Source organism: Balaenoptera borealis (assembly GCF_965194805.1).
Source record: "Balaenoptera borealis genome assembly, chromosome: 4".
Lineage (NCBI taxonomy): Eukaryota > Metazoa > Chordata > Mammalia > Artiodactyla > Balaenopteridae > Balaenoptera > Balaenoptera borealis.
Window position 1 is genome coordinate 38,402,903 of NC_138861.1, and position 19,136 is coordinate 38,422,038.

General features: G+C 41.6%; 1 protein-coding gene across 8 annotated transcripts in view; it reads left to right on the plus strand.

The window, feature by feature from the left end:
- The window catches only part of ARHGAP10 (Rho GTPase activating protein 10), a 335,488-nt gene that overhangs the window by 223,516 nt on the left and 92,836 nt on the right, over positions 1-19,136 (plus strand). For all 8 annotated transcript variants that reach the window (XR_014243606.1, XR_014243607.1, XM_082388998.1 and 5 more), the window contains 2 exons: positions 10,418-10,523; positions 11,999-12,158. Coding sequence is in view for 6 of the 8 variants with exons in the window: in XM_082388998.1 (XP_082245124.1) it covers positions 10,418-10,523; positions 11,999-12,158 (266 nt within the window). In the remaining 2 variants the exon portion in view is untranslated. The remainder of the gene's footprint in view (positions 1-10,417; positions 10,524-11,998; positions 12,159-19,136) is intronic.

Here is a 19,136-nt window from a genome sequence, read left to right on the forward strand (position 1 = left end):
TCTGACGTAGAGTCTTCACAATGATTTGAATAACAAGCCTGTTCCAGAGAAACACTGTAGCTACTGTAATTATTGGCAGGTATTTGCACCCAAGTGGAGTTACAGTTGGCATGAGACCCATAGTTACCTTATTTAATGGGGAAAAAAGTACCTATATTAAATGGGTGTATTTTCATGGCCAACATTTCCAGTGCAGACTTTCATTTTTTATTCAGCTCTCTTGTGAGCGCCCTTCTCTCAGGAAAGAGTGTAGGAGCAGGCCCTCTGATCTTTTGCATGTGTCCTTTCCAGTGCTGACTAAAACGGTCACAGAAATCAGGTGGCCAGGATTAGCCTCCTCTTGAGTAATGTTGGAAACTTGGAATTGCAGTTAAACTATCATTTTCCATTAACGATGGCAGAGATTCCCTTGTTTTGCTGCAGTGTCTTAGCTGAGATGACTTCTAAAATGATCAAGCATCACCCATCTCTGTTACCGCCTCTCACACCAGCATGGAAACTAAATTTTGATTCTCTTCAATCATGTGCAGTAGTTTCAGCCTGTTCTGTGGTGTTGAGATGGTCTTTTCTCCCCTCCCTGCTGAGGGTTCTGAAGGTTTCTCCTGGGTATTCATTTCTTCTCATCAGTTTCTTTCCTGTAGAGCTCCCTTGAGAACCTGTGAGTTAATTTCTGGAGTGTATGCTACAAATGTGAATTTTCTTTCTTTGTTGTCACCACAGAAGGCAAACATCTTTTGTTTTTCATTCTTAAAAGAAGTACCTACTGGTCAATGGTGAATGCATTGAGAAATTAAAAAAACCTTTTTTTTGAAAGTGTCCAAATAACCCTTTCAGCTAAGGGAGTTAACTTAAAATTGCTAAAAGGAACTGGAGATCCTCTGTCTAGGAAAATCACTCCTGTGTGTCTTCTGTACACACATAGTACTGCACTTCTGGTCACCAAATGTGTGGGTTTTCCCCACACCAACCAATTCTGTGATGCCGGCTGAGTGTCCTGCAGTTGGATTCAGGTCTGATTCTGTTTATCTGGAGTTAGCCTCTGATCCCGCAAGTTAAGGACTCGTCCTGCAAAACTGCCCCCCCATGAAAGACACCAGTTCCAAGTCCCAGGTTATCCCTGGTACTTTTGACTGACAGGCTAGAAATCAGCTTTCTTGTAACCCCTACCTTGGACATGAGAATTTGCTAGAGTGGTCACAGAACTCAGGGAAATGCAAATGTCCGTTTACCAGCTTATGGTATAATAAGGGATATGATAAAGGACACAGATGAACAGTCAGGTACACAGGGCAAGGTCCAGAAGTGTCCTGAGTGCAGGAGTTTTTGTCCCGTGAAGTTGGGGGTTGCCACCCTCCTGGCATAGAGATACGTTCACCCACTTGGAAGCTGTCCATACCCTGTGCTAGGGGGATTTTTATGAAGGCTTCATCCTGTAGCCATGATGGATTGTTAGCTCCATGTCTTGCCCCCTCCCCTCTCCAGAGAATGGTGGGTCGATCGGAAAATTCCAAGCTTCTAACCTCTCTTGTGACCAGCCCCCATCTAGAAGCCCACCAAAAGTCACCTCATTAAAACAGAAGATGTTCTTATCAGACTCCAAATTCCAGGGGACTTAGGAGCTTGGTGTCAGACATTCCAATCACTCAGGAAGTGACAGAGCCCCTAGGAGCTCTGTATCAGAAACTAGAAATACTAGAACAAAAGACTCTCTGAGCACCCCCAAATACAAGGGTTTTAGGAGCTCAGCATCAGGAACTGGGTGCAGAGACCAGTATACGTATATTTATTATTATTTCACACCATCCATCTCAAGAGAATATAATGGGCTTTTAGTATAGAAATTTGTAAGATGAAAATACAGTTTGCTTGGTTTACGCAGGAATCAGAAGGTCGTGCCAGCTGGGGAAGGCTGGCAGGCATTTACCTGGATCTCTTACTGCATGATGTTTATTACCTTTGAGAATGTTGTAGTCCTTGGTGTGTGTCTCAGCCTTTCAGGCTCAGAGTCTGTGATGGATCATATTGGTAAGAATTGGATCCATGCTTCAGGGCTGGACTCATGTTAAACTTGGTTTGAGAATGACAGCTGAAGCCTGGACGCCTAATATGGCATCACATGAAAAATTTCTGTCCCCCAAACCAGAACACTTGTCTTGCTGTGTTCAGTATGTTTTCTTCCTGTAGTCAAGGTACCTGGGAAGCAAAATCATAATCACACAGTTCTTTAGTCACTTATTGATGAAAAAGAAAACTATTATAGGATCCAAGGCACTGGCATTTGCTCAGCCAGAATGTTCTATCCTTATTGGTAAACCTGCAGGGGAAACAAGACAAAATCATGTTGTCTTGGTGGAGAGGGACTCAGAAATCTGGAAATTAAAGGAATTGGATGCTTAATGATATCAAGCTATCTTAGCCTGCTGTAGTCAATTTCTGGTATTAAATAGTGTCTCCCACAGAAGAACTGGGATGCTTGATGTCTGGTAATTGAAACCCCTTGTGCTGTGGGAAGTGCTTGAATGGTTACTGCTAATGCTTTCCTGAAATTACAGTATTACTGACTGATGATGTTTAAATATCAAATTTAAGTTTCCCTGTCTGTGTGTCTTTGATAAGGTCCAGTAAGCTACGCTCCTATCTTTTTCAGTCTCCATTAGCTGGCACAGCAACATAAGCAGATAGACATTAAGTGTTGTAGATGCTGATTTGTAGTTTCACAATTAAAAATGCTTTTGCTATTACAGTAAACTCCGGTCCCTGGCATTCGTCAGGAATTTAGTGTTATGATTAATTCAGTATCTCAGATTTTTAAAAAGTTATACTGTGCATTCTTTGTAATTTATATCAATTAAAATATAATGAAATGCACATAGCATAAGCAACTAAGGGTAATTTATCTTAGAAAACTTTTTGAGTACCTTAAAGTTATTATTGTAGCCACATGAAAATGCCCATTAATACAAAGCTTTAATTAATATCAAAATGAACAAGATAGAGAAAAAGTTTTACTGTACACAAATTCTTCTTTTTGGAAGAAGAGGGAAAAAGCAGACTTGGAAAAGAATGTGTGTATGATTTCAAATGAGATAGGAGTGAGCTGGTGGGAGAGGGACTCAAAAAAGCAAGTGGAAGGTTTTGATTTTATTTTTAAAACTGATTCTAGTATTTTCCACTTAGAAATGAAGGCCCTTATCCTTAGAAGGTGGGAAGCTATTTTCCTATCTTGTGTTTCTCAATAAGTAATAAATCAAAAAATATTAAAGTTGGGTTTTCTTTGGAGGAAGGTGATTATTAATGACAAGACACACATGAGTTAGAAAGTGTTTCAGTGCAGTTTTCAAAAATTTTCAGTTTTTGAATGTACAAAATTCTTATTGTAGGCAGTTATCCTTTTCTTCCTTTGGAATTTTTGACTGTTTATCAGAGTCCTTGCTTTAAATTCATTTTAAAAATCAAAGCTGTGAGTTGAAAATGCTATTATATTTTTATTGCTTTCATTTTCCTCCAGCTTTGATTTAGTAAGGCATTATCTTGGTTTTAACTCCAGATTAAAAACTTGATTGTAATTTATCACCTAACTCTTTAGACAGCTGTACTTTTATTTTCAAAGACAAATGTAGTCTGTATCAAAGAGTCTTTTACATGATTTGATTGTTTGCGTTCTGCTTTATCATGTGCCTGTTCATTTCCTAGCCTTTTCCCTCCCCTCCCTTTAGCCACAATGTGTTCTGTGTTGTAAAATCTCATTCCTCCCTCTCAGACACTACTCCTGGAAGTGTAAATTGGAACAAACTTAACTTTACAAACATTGGGAGCAATCTAAATATTCATAAAATTGATGGTGTGCACTTGCACTCCATTTAAAGACATGGAGAGATGTCCATTATATATATATATATTTTAAAATTAATTAATTAATTTCATTTATTTATTTTTGGCCACGTTGGGTCTTTGTTGCTGTGCGCGGGCTTCCTCTAGTTGCGGCGAACGGGGGCTACTCTTTGTTGTGGTGCGCGGGCTTCTCGTTGCGGTGGCTTCTCTTGTTGCGGAGCACGGGCTCTAGGCACGCGGGCTCAGTAGTTGTGGCGCACGAGCTAAGCTGCTCTGTGGCATGTGGGATCTTCCCGGAGAAGAGCTCGAACCCATGTCCCCTGCATTGGCAGCCGGATTCTTAACCACTGCGCCACCAGGGAAGTCCCTCCATTATATATTAAATAAAATAGGCTGTTTGAACATCTCATTACAAAAAAGGAAGGAAAACTCTGAAATGATTAAATTTAAAAGTTACTAGGGTAGCCACTATAGAGAACAGTATGGAGTGTTCTTAAAAATCTAAAAATAGAGATACCATATGATCCAGCAATCCCACTCCTGGGCATATATCTGGGAAAGATGAAAACTCTAATTCAAAAAGATATACGCACCCCAGTGTTCATAGCAGCACTATTTATAATAGCCAAGACATGGAAGCAGCCTAAATGTCCTTCAGCAGATGAATGAGTAAAGAAGATGTGTGTGTATACACACATACACACACACAATGGAATATTAGCCATAAAAAAGAATGAAATAATGCCATTTGTAGCAACATGGATGGACCTAGAGATTATCATACTAAGTGAAGTAAGTCAGAAAGAGAAAGACAAATACAATATATCACTTATATGTGGAATCTAAAAAATGATACAAATGAACTTATTTACAAGACAGAAATAGACTCACAGACATAGAAAATAAATTTATGGTTACCAAAAGGGAAAGGGGAGGGGGAGATAAATTAGGAGCTTGGGATTAACAGATACACACTACTATATATAAAATAGATAAACAACAAGGACCTACTGTATAGCACAGGGAATTATATTCAATATCTTGTAATAACATAATGAAAAAGGATCTGAAATAATTAAGAAAATTACTAGCTTATCTTAGGTTGAGATTTACTGTGAGTAACTTTAAGGAACTTTTTGTTGAAACATAACAGAAATGTGCACAAATAATAAGTGTAAATAATAAGTGTTCAGCTTAATGAATTTTCAGAGTCAAGATAACCATGTAATCAGCCCCCAGATCAAGAAATAGAACATTGGGGAATTCCCTGGCGGTCCAGTGTTTAGGACTCTGTGCTTTCACTGCCGAGGGCCTGGGTTCGATCCCTGGTTGGGGAACTAAGATCCCACAAGCTGAGTGGTGCAGCCGAAAAAAAAAAACATTGTCAGAAGCCCTTCCTCATACCCACACGGTCACCATCCACCCCCATGATATGTGAGCACACTCCTGACTTCTGACACCACAGGTGAGGGTTGCTGCATTTGACCTTTTTTGTAAATGGAATCAAACATAATATACCAATGTGTCTGGCTTCTTTTGCTTATCTTGTGAGATTCATTCCTGTTGAGTGAATCAGTGGATCGTTCGCTCTCATTGCAGTACCGTATTCCATGGTATGAATATACCACCACCCTCCTGTTCTGCTCTTGATGGGTACTTGAGTTGCTTCGGTTTTGGACTGTTACCAAGGGTGCTGCTGCCGAGAACATTCTGCTATGTGTCCTTTAGTGAATGGTCCTTTGAGTGACATTTTGGGGTCGTTGGGAATGTGTGTGTTCAACATTAGTAGATACTGCCTAACAGTTCTCCAGAGTGGTTGTACCATTTAATTATTCCCACCCAGTTACTCTGTGACAGTTCCAGTTTCTTCGTGTCCTTGCCCAAGCTTAATATTCACTTAAAGCCATCCTGATGGGTGTATGGGAATCCTTTATTGTGGTTTTAATTTCTATTTTTCTGATAACTAATGAGGTTTAGTGCTTTTTCCATACACTTATTGGTGGTATGGCTGTCCCCTTTCATGAAGTTTCTGCTCCATGCTTTTCCCTGTTTTTCTTTTGGGTTTTCTCTCTCTTTTCTGATTTGTAGGAGTTCTTGTAGTCTGATTGCTTGCTCTTTCTCAACTATATATGTTTCAGATTTTTAGTGCTTTTTTTAACTGAATTTTTATTTTATCTATGTCTGCTAAAATTTTAGCAGAAAAGATATTTAATTTTTACAATGATAAGAAGGTGAAACTATTATCATTTTGAAAAAAAAATTCCCTAAGTCAAGCAGAGAAAGATAAATACTGTATCATCTCACTTATTTGTGGACTCTTAAAAAAAAAAAAACAACAAAAAAAACAAAAAACCCAAGTTCATAGGTACAGAGAACAGATGGGTGGTTGACAGAGGTGGGAGGCCGGGGGGTGGGCAAAGTGGGAGAAGGGGGTCAAAAGGTACAGACTTCCAATTATAAGATAAATGAGAAAAAGAAAAAAAAAGATAAATGAGTCATGAGGATGTAATGTATAGCATGATGACTATAGTTGATAATACTGTATTGTATATTTGAAAGTTGCTAAGAGAGTAGATCTTTTTTTTTATAAATTTATTTTATTATTTATTTTTGGCTGCATTGGGTCTTTGTTGCTACACATGGGCTTCTCATTGCAGTGGCCTCTCCTGCTGCGGAGCACGGGCTCCAGGCGCGCGGGCTTCAGTAGTTGTGGCTCGCGGGCTCTAGAGCGCAGGGTCAGCAGTTGTGGCGCATGGGCTTAGCTGCTCTGTGGCATGTGGGATCCTTGGACCAGGGCTCGAACCTGTGTCCCCTGCATTGGCAGGTGGACTCCTAACCACTGCGCCACCAGGGAAGTCCCAAGAGAGTAGATCTTAAAAATTCTCATCACAAGAAAAAAATTTGGTAACTTATTGTGGTGATCATTTTGCAGTGTATCCAAATATTGAATCACTGTGTTGTACACCTGAAACTAATACAGTGTTACATGTCAATTGCGCCTCAGTTATAAAAACCAAACAAAAAAGCCCCACCAAATTCCCTGTTCTTGATCTGCTTTACCTTTCTTTCCCCTTCCCTTCCTTTTCTCCTGTTTTGAACCATTGGTCTGAAATCCCACCCTCCCCATCCTCTTCAGCATTTCACTCTTTAACCTCCTTTTTTGTAAAAATTGGTAAATTTAGCCGTGGCCCCCTTCTCTGTCTGTCGATTCCCCAGTCTCCCTTAACTCTGGATAGCACTAGCTCCCCAGTCTTTGCAGGTTTCTTCTCACTTGACTTTCTGACGACACTGAAGCTCCCTGGTCCTCTTGTCTCTTCCTCCTCCTGTGCTTTGCTTAGCTCCCTGCTGGCATCTCCCCTGTACGTCTTTGGAGCTCTTTTCCCCACCGCGTCCTCTGTTAGCCTCTGAAGTACTCGGGCAGCCTTGGCCACGTGCTGGAGGTCACATCCTTTGGTGAGCGTGGCTGGCCTTCAGCTCTAAAGCCTCTTCCCCTTCCCAGATACCTGCTAGAACACCAGCCCCTGAATGTCACTTTCTCCATCACTTCCACCATCATCTTCCTCCTCAAACCCGCTTTGCCTCCTGGGTTCCTGTTTGTCAGCAGAACTGACTGTACTGCCAGGTAACCGGGACATGAAACGTCGGTCATCTTTGCCTCCTTCCTTTGACCCGTAGCCGGTCCGAGGCTGAATCCTGTCAATTCTACCTCTTCCATAGTAGCTCTGACATAAGAGGAAGACAGACATCAACAGTGACGTGAACAGCATCAGCAATGACTGCTAACAGCGGTCCAGTGCCTCTGTATGCCGGCTACTGGGGCTAAGTGCTTTACAGATGCCGCCTCACGGAATCTCAAGTGGCCTTCTAAGATAGTGCTATTCACTTCATTTTGCAGGTGAGGACCCTGAGGCCCAGTGAGGTTAGGTAACGTGCTCAAGGCCACTTAGCTGTCAGTTGGAAGCGGTGATTCCACCATCTGACTGCAGACTATACTTCTTTGCTCTATTTCCTTATTTGTAGTTTGATCCCTTTCCCCACCCCCATCCCCGCCCCTTCCTGCCTCAATACTTCTTGACTACAGAGCGGTTCCCTCTTAGTTTGCTCTTTTCCCCATTCTAATTCATCCTCTAAAAATGTCAGGTATGTCTTCCCCCCAATTTAACTCTCCTCATATTCCTTCCTTGCTTTACTTTCAGTGACTAATTTAGAAGCAACCAGTAAAGACAAGTTCTCTTTTTTTTTTAAAACTAATTTTTATTGGAGTATAGTTGATTTACAGTGTTGTGTTAGTTTCTGCTCTACAGCAAAGTGAATCATTTATACATATATGTACTCTTTTTTAGATTCTTTTCCCATGTAGGTCATTACAGAGTATTGAGAAGAGTTCCCCGTGCTATACAGCAGGTTCTTATTAGTTATCTATTTTATATATAGCAGTGTGTATATGTCAATCCCAATCTCCCAATTTATCCCTCCCCCTGCTTCCCCCTTGGTAACCATAAGTTTGTTTTCTACATCTGTGACTCTATTTCTGTTTTGTAGTAAATAAGTTCATTTGTACCATTTTCTTTTTAGATTCCACCTATAAGCGATATCATATATTTGTCTTTCTCTGTCTGACTTACTTCACTCAGTATGACAATCTCTAGGTCCATCCATGTTGCTGCACATGGCATTATTTTGTTCTTTTTTATGGCTGAGTAATATCGGTCTTTACGGACCAACGTTTGGCTCTGACCACCTTTATATCAGCTTAGGGAGCTGTCTCTGAATAGGCTGTGTATTTTCTCACACTATTTGCTGAATCCTGAATGTACCCCACACCCCTCAGTTCCACCCTTCCCGAAACCTCTCCCGTTCTTCAAGCTCTGACTCAAACGTTCTCCCTTATGCGAAACCTTCCTGAGCATCCCTGCCAGCTCTCTGTGAACTTCCATAACGATTTGTAACCTTCCTTCCTGCTGTGGTAAACTGAGCACCAAGTTCTTATCAGTCACTTCTTTGACACCCCTGACAACTCTAGCATAATTCTCAATAATAAGCATTTTATTGATTTGTCCCATAATATTCTATCAACACAATAAAGGGAATTTGGACACATGGTTAGTAAGAGCCATGGATGATCATTAATACCAAAGTCTAAGGAATAAAGGTAATATATTCAATATTTGTTCGCTAGAGCTGCTGTGACAAAGTACCACTAACCAGATGGCTTAAAACAGCAGAGATTTATTCTCTCACAGTTCGAGAGGTGAGGTCCCAAATCAGGGTGTCAGCAGAGCCGTGCTTCCTTGGAAGGCTCTAGGGAGGGAGCCTGGCCCCATCCACCTTCTGGTGTTTCCTGGCAATCCTTGGCATTCCTTGGCTTGTAGGCGCATCTCTTCAATCTCTGTCTCCATTGATACGTGATACTCTCCCATATGTCTGCCTTCACGTGGCCATTTTCCCTCTATGTCTTTGTTTTCTTATAAGGATACCAGCCATCGGATTAAAGGACCACCCTGCCCCACTGTGGTCTCATTTTAACTAATGATATCTGCAGTGACCTTATTCCAAATAAGCACCGTCAAGTATGTCTCATTATTCTAATGTTTCGACATCTGGGGCCTGACTGACCCTGGGGAGACAGCCCTTCCTGGGGCTAACCAATTCCTAGAGATATTTAACCTGAGCACACTTTCCATGTGCAAACTAACCAATCCAGAGCCCATTTTCCCTCCCCGACCCCATCTTTCGGGTTCTAACACTCCAGACCAATACTCTTCTGCCTTAACCGCCTCAGAGCCAGGTACCAGATAATCAGGAACAGTCTCTATACCCCCCGAGCCTGCTGAAAAAATTCACACCAACCAATCTTAAGCCTGCTTACCCTGCCTTGCCTGTGCCTTCATGTGGATACTGCAGTAAACCCTCTTGCCCACATTTTCCTTTTGCTCATTGCCTCCTGACCTCCCCGGTGCTTCCCCATGTGGCCCTGCATGGCGTGCCGTACCCCTTGTTTCTAGGGATCTGTGAGGATAAGCGTCTTCGTTCCTGAGAGCTGTTTCCATGTCTGCGTGTCTTACCACACCTGATAAAAACAAATCCCTGGTACATTTAAAAATAGTCACATTCTGAGATACCGGGGTGGAGGGGGGTTTGCAATTTCAGCATATCATTTTGGGGGATAAAGTTTAACCCATAAAAGGCAGGAACCTAATCCTGATATTTTATTTGCATTCCAATGTGGGGCAGTGACCCGGTGACTAGTCTCCTCAGGTAAGCGAGGAGCAGACTTGAGATGCAGCGTGCCAGAGGGAGAATCCGTAGTCGCCCTCTGTTCTTGAATATCAGCAGAGGGAAAGGCACTGATTGCAGCCCCGCTGAAATTACGTCATAGGGGAGGCATAGAAGATTCCTAATAGGGAGAAAGATGGATAGACGGATTTTCTTTTCCTTTGAAAAGTGACAAAATACATGTAAATTATCTGCTTAAAGATTTAATGGATGAGCTATTGTAATTGTTTTTAGGAATATATTTGATTCTGAGTCCTCTGCTAACCATTTTTTTTCTTTTTCTTTTCTTTCTTTTTTTTTTTCGTAAAAGAAAGCGGCAGCCCAGAATCTCGTGTTAACGCTATCCATTTCTTGGTACACAAACTGCCGGAGAAAAATAAAGAAATGTTGGATATTTTGGTGAAACACTTAACTAAGTAAGCCTCTTTTTCTTCCTAACTTGCTTTATTTTGCTCTGGGCACCGTGCGGTGGTGTCGGATATGTAACACTTGGAACTGGGGCTGTTTACACAATACCAGGGACCACACCTGCGAGAGCAGGCTGGACACTTGCCTTATTGTGTGTGTTTTGGACAAGAGTGATGAAATGTGATGCTTTCATGAAGTTGTATAATTATTTGCTTAATGTCACTGCCAGCAACTCAGGGTTTGATTTGAAGTAAGAAAAGAGAATCTTATACATTTCCCTGCATACAGATTCTGGAAATGTGATTATAAGCCTGTTAGCAAATTTAGCTTGGTTTCACACCTACCTAACTCTGAGTCTGAACATGTCCTTCAAGTTTGTTTAATCCAATAATACGTAGTTATTTCATAGGATCCAGTTTATTCCTTTCACTCCCTCTTTGCAAAGCAAGCAAAATCTAATAATTCAGTGGAAAAATTAGCTCTTTCTTCATATATAAAGGACTCCTAGATCACTGTAATTGTAAAATTTTAGAGGTGAGAGGAAGCTGAGGAATGCTATGTTTTACAACCCATATTTCACATGAAAAAGAAACTGAAGGCCAGAGGATATTATGAGTTTCCAAGGGTCCTACTGCTAGTAAAGCTGTTCATTCATTTGGTCAGCAAATATTGGTTGAATGCCTTCTTTTTTTTTTTTTTTTAAACATCTTTATTGGAGTATAATTGCTTTACAACATTCTTAAGGTGCTAGCTGATACAAAGATACATAGTTGAACAAGATAGACAAAGTCCCTACTTTCATGAAGTCCCTTCTTTCTAAGATGGAAAAGATGATAAACATTAAAAATAAAAATATAAAATAATTTCAGGTGATAAATGGTAAAAAGACCAAGTAGAGTGAGGGATAAAGAATATATGTTGGGTGTTGGACTATAAAGTGGGTTGTTATGGGACTTCGTTTCTGAGGATGAGACCTTTTGAGTTGAGACCCGAATTAGGTTGCAGGGCTGCTGAGAACAGTTGTCCAGGTTGTTCACTGCACAATGGTACTGGGCCAGAGGGATGAGTGTGGGTGTTCTGATCAAGCTCTGTGTGCTTGTGAAGGTGATTCTTACAATGGTGCCATGTGGTCTAGTAGTCCCTGGAAGCGAGGGTGTAATGACCTGGGGAAAGAAGCAATGTTCTAAGTAGAAAGGAACAGTAAATGAAGGTGTTCAGAGACACAAGCTTAGCATATACATAGAATTATTAAGAAAGATGCTGTGGTTAAGCAGAACATCAAAGAAAGGGAAGTAGGAAGGTAGTCAGGGACCCCATCACATGGGGCCTTGCCAGATGCGGTGATCTCAGTGGCAGACGTTGAGGACAGTTGAGTCTGCCTCCTTGTTTTTAGGGAAATACAGAGTTGCAAAATACTCTGCATGCCACCGTTATTGCCCCTTCTTTTAACCAGAGACCTTTCTTCCCCCCCTCATCTTGTTAGTGTTTCAAATCACTCCAAGCAGAACCTCATGACCGTGGCAAATTTAGGAGTGGTGTTTGGACCAACTCTGATGAGGCCACAGGAAGAAACTGTTGCTGCCATCATGGATTTGAAGTTTCAGAATATTGTCGTGGAAATTTTAATTGAAAATCATGAAAAGGTAAAAGTGCTTTTTTTTTTTTCCAGAAGGGATTTCCTGTTTCGGGCTCGTCCCTGTGTGAGGTACAACTGTCCTCTTAGATTTCCCTCCTCTCTCTTTTTATTTAATGATTTTATTATCATGATGGTGAGCCTGGTTCTGAGAAGTCCTCATGGAGCTTCTGTCTTTGGATGGAGTTCCACAAATCTGAAGCTTACCCGGTCTTCTGTTATCTCACTGGTTTAAGGAAGCAACGTTTAATCCAGATGCAAAGGAATATCGGCAGTGTCATTGTGGACTGTTTATGTTTTTTGCTGCCTTTGTTCCTATCCTTGGATTTCTCACTCAAATTCTGTTTACTGTAACACAGGGAAAACATTTTTTGTCAATCTGTATCACACTCTCCCCAGAAAAACACACACAGCTGTCCCTCTCCCTGCAATTGCGCTAACAGTTTCCGGGGATTCACACACAACATCCTCAAACCCGGGGCCTCCAGGTTGAGAATCTCTGGTTTAAAATGAATACTCTCTTAGGTAACATATCCTGTTGTTTGTTTCTCTGTATTCAAGGGAATACATGATTTTTCAAAATACAATAGACTCTTTCAAGAACTTTTAGATTTTTTCCCCCCTTTATTCTGTTCATATAGATCAGGACCTTGCTAATAACTTTCCTCACTTTTAAGATAGGGAATTGGAAAACTGTTAAAATGCTTGGTCAACAACTTTAATTGTTTATAAATTTTCTAAAATATTGAGATTGCGTTATATGCCAAGTATGTATTAGGTGCTGGGAGGTGAAGATGAACATTACAGTTCCTGATGGAAAGCGGGTCACGATCTAGGGGGTTGAGCCCTGTTTCGGGACTTGTGTCCCACAGCACACATCCCTGTCTAACATATTATGCGATTGCCTTATTTTTCTAGTTGTTATCTATTTCTTTCTTCTAGATCTTTGAGGGCAAAGATCTTTTTGCACATTTAGAATAATACCTGGTATTCCTTAGGCGCTTGGTTAGTATTTATTTGGTGAATTAATGGATTCAGTGAAATTTCTGGGGGTCAGGGGAGTGGGAAAGAGACAGATGAAGAGAGGTCTGGTCCCTTTGCACAGGTGTTGTGAGAACACTTCTTGGATTCTTGTTGCGTTTGCTGTTGGCTAGAGCAATTCTAGCTGGTGCAAATATCGGTTCCCACTGAAAAGCTAGGCTTGAAACCTGGTTAGAGATTTGCTTTACCAGTATGGTAAAAGCAGTTTGTGTTGTGGGTGTCAGACATTGGTGGGGTTTTTGGTTTTGTTTTTTGGTAGCTAGTGGTGCATTTATGCCTCCTTTTATGGCCCCATCAAACTGTCATTAATGTGTACGGTGAACTATCCAGACAGCTTCAGGGCACGATGGCTACTATTCATTTTGAGAAAAAGAAATGATTAGACTATAAGCTTCGAGACAATGTTTAGGAGCGCAGCTATCATTAGATTAAATCCCAATTAAGAGAACTTTTATCCAATTTATTTGTGAAAATACTGGTTCTGGGTCTTGCTCTTGGATAAAAGGCTCTCCATCTAATGCCGTAGCTTCCTATTTTCTTCTCGTATTTGAAGCTGGGAAGATAAGTACACGATTTTTTTCTGCTGGGAAATAGAGAAGGCTGCTTTCACCTTGTTAACCAATCTTACAGGAATTCCAAGTGGCATTGGCGAGCCAATTATAATAGTTAACAGCAGATGGAACTGGACCCACTCTCGGAGATGGAGCTTTATAGAATGAAGTAAAGGGCTTTCGGTTCTCCCTCTCTCCCTTTCGGTGGCCAGTCTAGATAGTGCTGTGAACGCACAACCAATACTGATTGAAGTCCTGAGGTTTCCTACCAAGAGGAGGTGAGATATTGACTTTCAGATTCTTCATTGAGTGTGTGAGTTTAGCTTTGGAAGCAGAGGGTTGCTTGGGGTTGGGTTGGGGCAGTTAGCTTGGATTAGTGAACATTTTTGAGAACTTACTATCCCTATTACCTCTTTTTTCCCCCCTTTGATTTCATCCTTGTCCACTTTCACTCCCAGCTCTTCGTTCCTGCTAAAGTGGACTTCACTTCGGAGTCCAGGCTCTGCTATGAGGAAGAGTATTTCTGCTAACAAGGGTGATTGCGTAGAAACACTTCACAGGGATGTCTGGCCCCAGCTGAGCCATACGTTTTCTTGACAACGGATCCACATACACCACCCAAAGGAGCTGATGTTTGACTTGAATGTAGTGAGGGAGAGATACGGTTCCTCTTAATGTTTGAGAACAAAGGGAAAAAGAGAGAGGGAGGAAGGATAGCAAACGTTAAAAAGAATAGTCTCGTGAGGAAGGAAAAAAAATTAATTCAAAAAAGGAGGGGAAACTAGCAATGAAATGAAACGGCCTAGGTGGTGTCTCTGAAGGAGAAGGAATGGGGGGGGGTAATGACAGTAGAAGGAAAATGTTTTCTTTTCCTCAGTTACTTATTTTTCTTCCCTAGGAATGTGAAAAATGTTAACTCTGACTAGGAAAGTCACTAAGTCAGAAAAGGAAACTTTCAACCTATAATTAAAGCAAGAAAGCTACAGATTAATTTTGGAGTTAGAAAAAGACCCTTGGTTAATCTGCTTTGGAGATCACATTTTATCCAAGCCTCTTTGTTGTTTTCATAAAATCCATATGTACTTTATAGGAAACTTAATCCATATGTTTTGGCTTCATTTCCACTCAGTACATTAAGATTTTGTTTTAAAAGAAGTGTTCGCGGGCCAAAAAAATTATCAAGGTCTTTCTTCCCTTGCAAACCAGAAAATTGCATTTCCCAGGTAGAAAGGGTACTGTGAAATTCCCAAGGATTTTCAAATTGGGGTTGTGCCTCAAAATGTGTGAGTTCTGCATATGTTTTGTTCTTAAAGTATACAGTTGTCCCTCGGTATCTGGGGGGGATTGGTTCCAGGACCCCCTGCGGATACCAAATCCACGGATGCTCAAGTCCTTTATATAAAATGGCAGAGTATTTACATATAACCTGTGCACATTCTCCCATATACTTTAAGTCATCTCTAGATTACTTATAATACCTGATACAATGTAAATGCTATGTAAGTAGTTGCCAGCGTGTAGCAAATGCAAGTTCTGCTTTTTGGAACTTTCTGGAACCTTTTTTTCCAAATATTTTCGATCTGCTGTTGATTACATCCGCTAATGGGGAACCCACGGAGGACAGACTGTACTTGTTATGGATTAATTCAGTACATCTGTCATGAGTGCCTGCTCTGAGTCAGACATGGTGTGAGATTTGGGAGAAGTGAAGACAGTCCTGTAGGGAAAAGAAGAAATGGTGGAGAGTAATTGCTCTCAGACAGATAGAGAGAAAGCTGCCGAGATTTCCGAGAGTTTATGCCCAACTGTGGGAAATCTGGAAAGTTTCCTGAAGAGGTGATTTGAGTAGGTTTTAGAATGGAGTTTGAACAGGTGGAGGTGTTTTAAGGGGACACTTCAGGTGTGGGGCATCGTGTCATCAGAGAAACAGCAGGTGTGTGTTCTGGGAACAAGAGGCTCCTGTTGGAACGGGAACGAGTGGTACGAGATGAGATTGGAAAGAGATCTGGGCCAGGTGTGGGGAGGTTGAGACGGCCACCTTAGGACTTTGGATCTAATTTTAGAGGTATCAGGGCCTCTCGTGGTTTTTAAGATTAAGCCTCATGTGCTTAATCTGGCAGCAGGGTTGGCAGTAGAAAGTAGAGGAATAAAAGACCAGGTGAGAGGTCCCATGGCATGGTCGTGAGAATGGTGAGTTACAGGTGGAGAGCATCGGTTTGTGAGGCGGGATAGACACAATCCAGGCACTGGATTTGTATCTCAGAAGAAGGTGTTATAAATGATGCTGAATATTCCATCCTGGGAGAATATTGGTGTTATTAATGGAAGGAGGGAAAAAGTGGGTTTGGGGCAGAAGATGAGTTCCGTTTATAACATGCAGAATTTTAGTTGTTGTCTGGATATCCAGAAAGATAAGCCCAGCAGACAGTTGGAGATGTGGGGCTCAACCTGGGGAGAGAATTTAGTGGGAGAAAGTGTACCATATGGTGTAAAGACATGAGATAGATGTGAGAAAGAATTCATTGGTGCGTCTGGTATATACGGTGTTTATCTCATATGACCTGTGTGTGTGTGTGTGTGTAATGCCCATTGCATATATATATGTAATGGTATCCTTATATGTGTACAGAATTCATATTACATATCTTATCCCTTTATGCATATGAGAAAAACCGAAGGGTGCAAGATCCCGTGCTCACGGCCACACAGCTAGCGAGTGGCAATGCCTGGGTTTGCACTAAGGGTTGTTCGACCCCAAAGCCTTTGCTTTTCATTACTCAGAGAAGAGAAGAACAATGTCTTTGAGAAATAATGAGATTTTACTCTTAGTGATAAAAGAGGAGCCAGAAGAAGCCCAGACGAGTTCAGTGTCAGGGTGGTCAAGGGGTGTTGTCAGTGATGCCAGTTGCTGTCAGGAGATGGGCAAGTATGAGGACGAGTGGAAAGCGTGTTCTCTCCAAGAGTGAGACGTCTGTTGAGAACAACTTGTAAGGCCTTAAACGTGTGAGTGTTCAGGAATGGATGGTAATAAGTCTGGATCTACTTCCAGTTTTTCCCATGTGACAGAAGAACAGATGGGAGGAAAAGTCAGAGCAGACGTGATGGGGAAAGGAAGGATGATGGAGGACCCGTACACCTGCGTTGTCCACGGCTTGCTCATAATTCTCATATTCTGATCACCTGTTAGCTTACAGCTGGGGTGGGGGCCGTCTTCAGAGGAACTTCGTTAAACAGGTGTGTAAAGAACCCTGTCGAGTTACAGGATCTGTTTAAATTGAGCCTATTCTGCTATTTTATACATTTTTAATGTCATAAAAGAAATATATATTTATAATGTGACTCCCGCCTTTTCTCTGCCCTGCCTCAGTCCCCCAGGGCCCTTGAAGATTCAGAAGAGCCTTTGAGAATCATCAAAAAAAAAAAAAAAAAAGGAAACCCATATCAGGTGGTTCTCTTTTCATATCTGCCTTGTTTTATGTTAATGTTTAAACTGGCAGTTTATGTAAAGTAAGGTACATAATGTTACTCTCAACCAAATCACTTTACAAAATACATAATAATATGTTATAATATAGTTATAATCCAGGTTATATTTATCTTGTTAAGGATTTTCATTGGATTTTCAGTGTGATAGGTTGCTCTCACGGTCACTGATTCTCTGAGGGTCAGTAGGTTATGAAGTTTTTTTTTTTTTCCTAGTATTACCCTTTATGTAGTATAGTTTCTGTGGACCACAAGGTGCTAAGAGTTTGTTTACATAAAACTTTTCCTTGGTGAGGATTCCTATAAGTTTGCTCAAAGAAGCACATTCACCTTTGAAGTGAGCTCTGTGTCAGTCTGTCTCGTTTTTCCTGGTGAGAAAGCGGAGGCCGTTCGGGATGGTCACGCTTTGTTGGAAAAGGCTGACCACGTTCTCGTTCACGAGTTTCTTCAGTAGACTGTGCTTTATGCATCTTTGTAACATAGGTTGCAGAGTTCTTGAATAGGCTGTGTCCTCCAGTCATAGAGGAGCCTAGAAACAGTAAAGGTGAGAAGGACGTGTACATTTCCCCTCAGGTGTCCAGCGTAATCCCCAGAATATTAAATTACATGCACATGGACAAGGGTATCCAGTGGTGCAGTGCATCACTTTTGTTGACCTTGGGACTGACTTTCTGACCTGCATCCTCCTGTCTTTGCCAAAAGCTAGAAGAACGTGTCTCCGCTCCCAGGTTCATGGTGGGATGGGTTCCCTGTTCAGGCCCCACCTGCAGTCCACCTGTGGTCGGTTTCTGGGTACAGGGCAGCCCATTCCTCCATTCCTGAAGCTTCAGAAACCACACCCAGCCTGGCTCTCTCCCGCGGGTTGATCTCTGTCCTCCTTTAACGCCAGTGAGGCCCAAGCGAGTAGCATGCAAACCATTTTTCACTGAGCGCGAGGAACCTTCCAGTCTTAGGGCATGCTTGTCATTTAATGGGGAAAAGAATTCTTTTTAAAAAAGAATCCAGCCTGAACTGCATCTCGATTGAGCTTTGCTGGCTCTGGGTTGCTAGGCAGCAGCAGTTTTCATGCGACAGGAGAAGAAATGTCTTAAGCACCAGCAACAACAATAAAACTCCGAAGTTTCTAAAAGGTGGTGTCTGCCTGAGTCATGACCACTCAGCCTAGAGGTCAAATCCTGCAGCAAGAATATTTGACAAATTTTCAAAGGTTTTTTTTTTTTTTTTTCTTTTCTCCTTGCAGTTTTCATAAATGTTGTCCTCCTTGGCATAGCCATGAAAACGTACTTTACCGTTACTTTTTTTTTTTTTTTTTCTCAACAGGGTTGTGCATTTTCTGGTGTGTTTAGAAAGAAGCTTTAAAAGCACAGAAAACTTTCTTTCTCCTTCCTTTAAGGAGAGTTGGAAAATAATAATGACATTGTCTTCTGCTCTTTTCATTTAGCGGCGGCATGGGATGTCTCTGCTGTGTGCTGTGCTGTAGCTCTGGAGATGGTAGATAATATTTTTCCACGGGACTAGAGTGGTTTTGATGCAAGCAAATTCTGTAACATTTTCATGTCCAGTAGAGACAAGGCACTGGGACTGTCTCAGGAAGATCGAAGAGCTACGGTGTAGAAAGCGGGGCGGGGAGGTTTATTCTCTGTTGTCTAAGAAAGCATACTCGGTCCAAGTGAGCAGAACTTGCTGGGAGGTGAGTTTTTGATTCAACAGAAGGCAGAACTCCATAATATTTGTAATAATGAGACTGTGTTCCTAGTAGAGATGGGTCTGAGGAGTTGGAGATGGCAGATGGCTGAGGTCTGGCCCACTCTGAAAGTCTCGGCCAGAGACCTTGGAGACGCAGAGCTGCAAAGACAGGTCCTGCAAGTTTGTCTCAGTGCTTGGCACTTGACACTGAATCAGTGTTGGTAGAA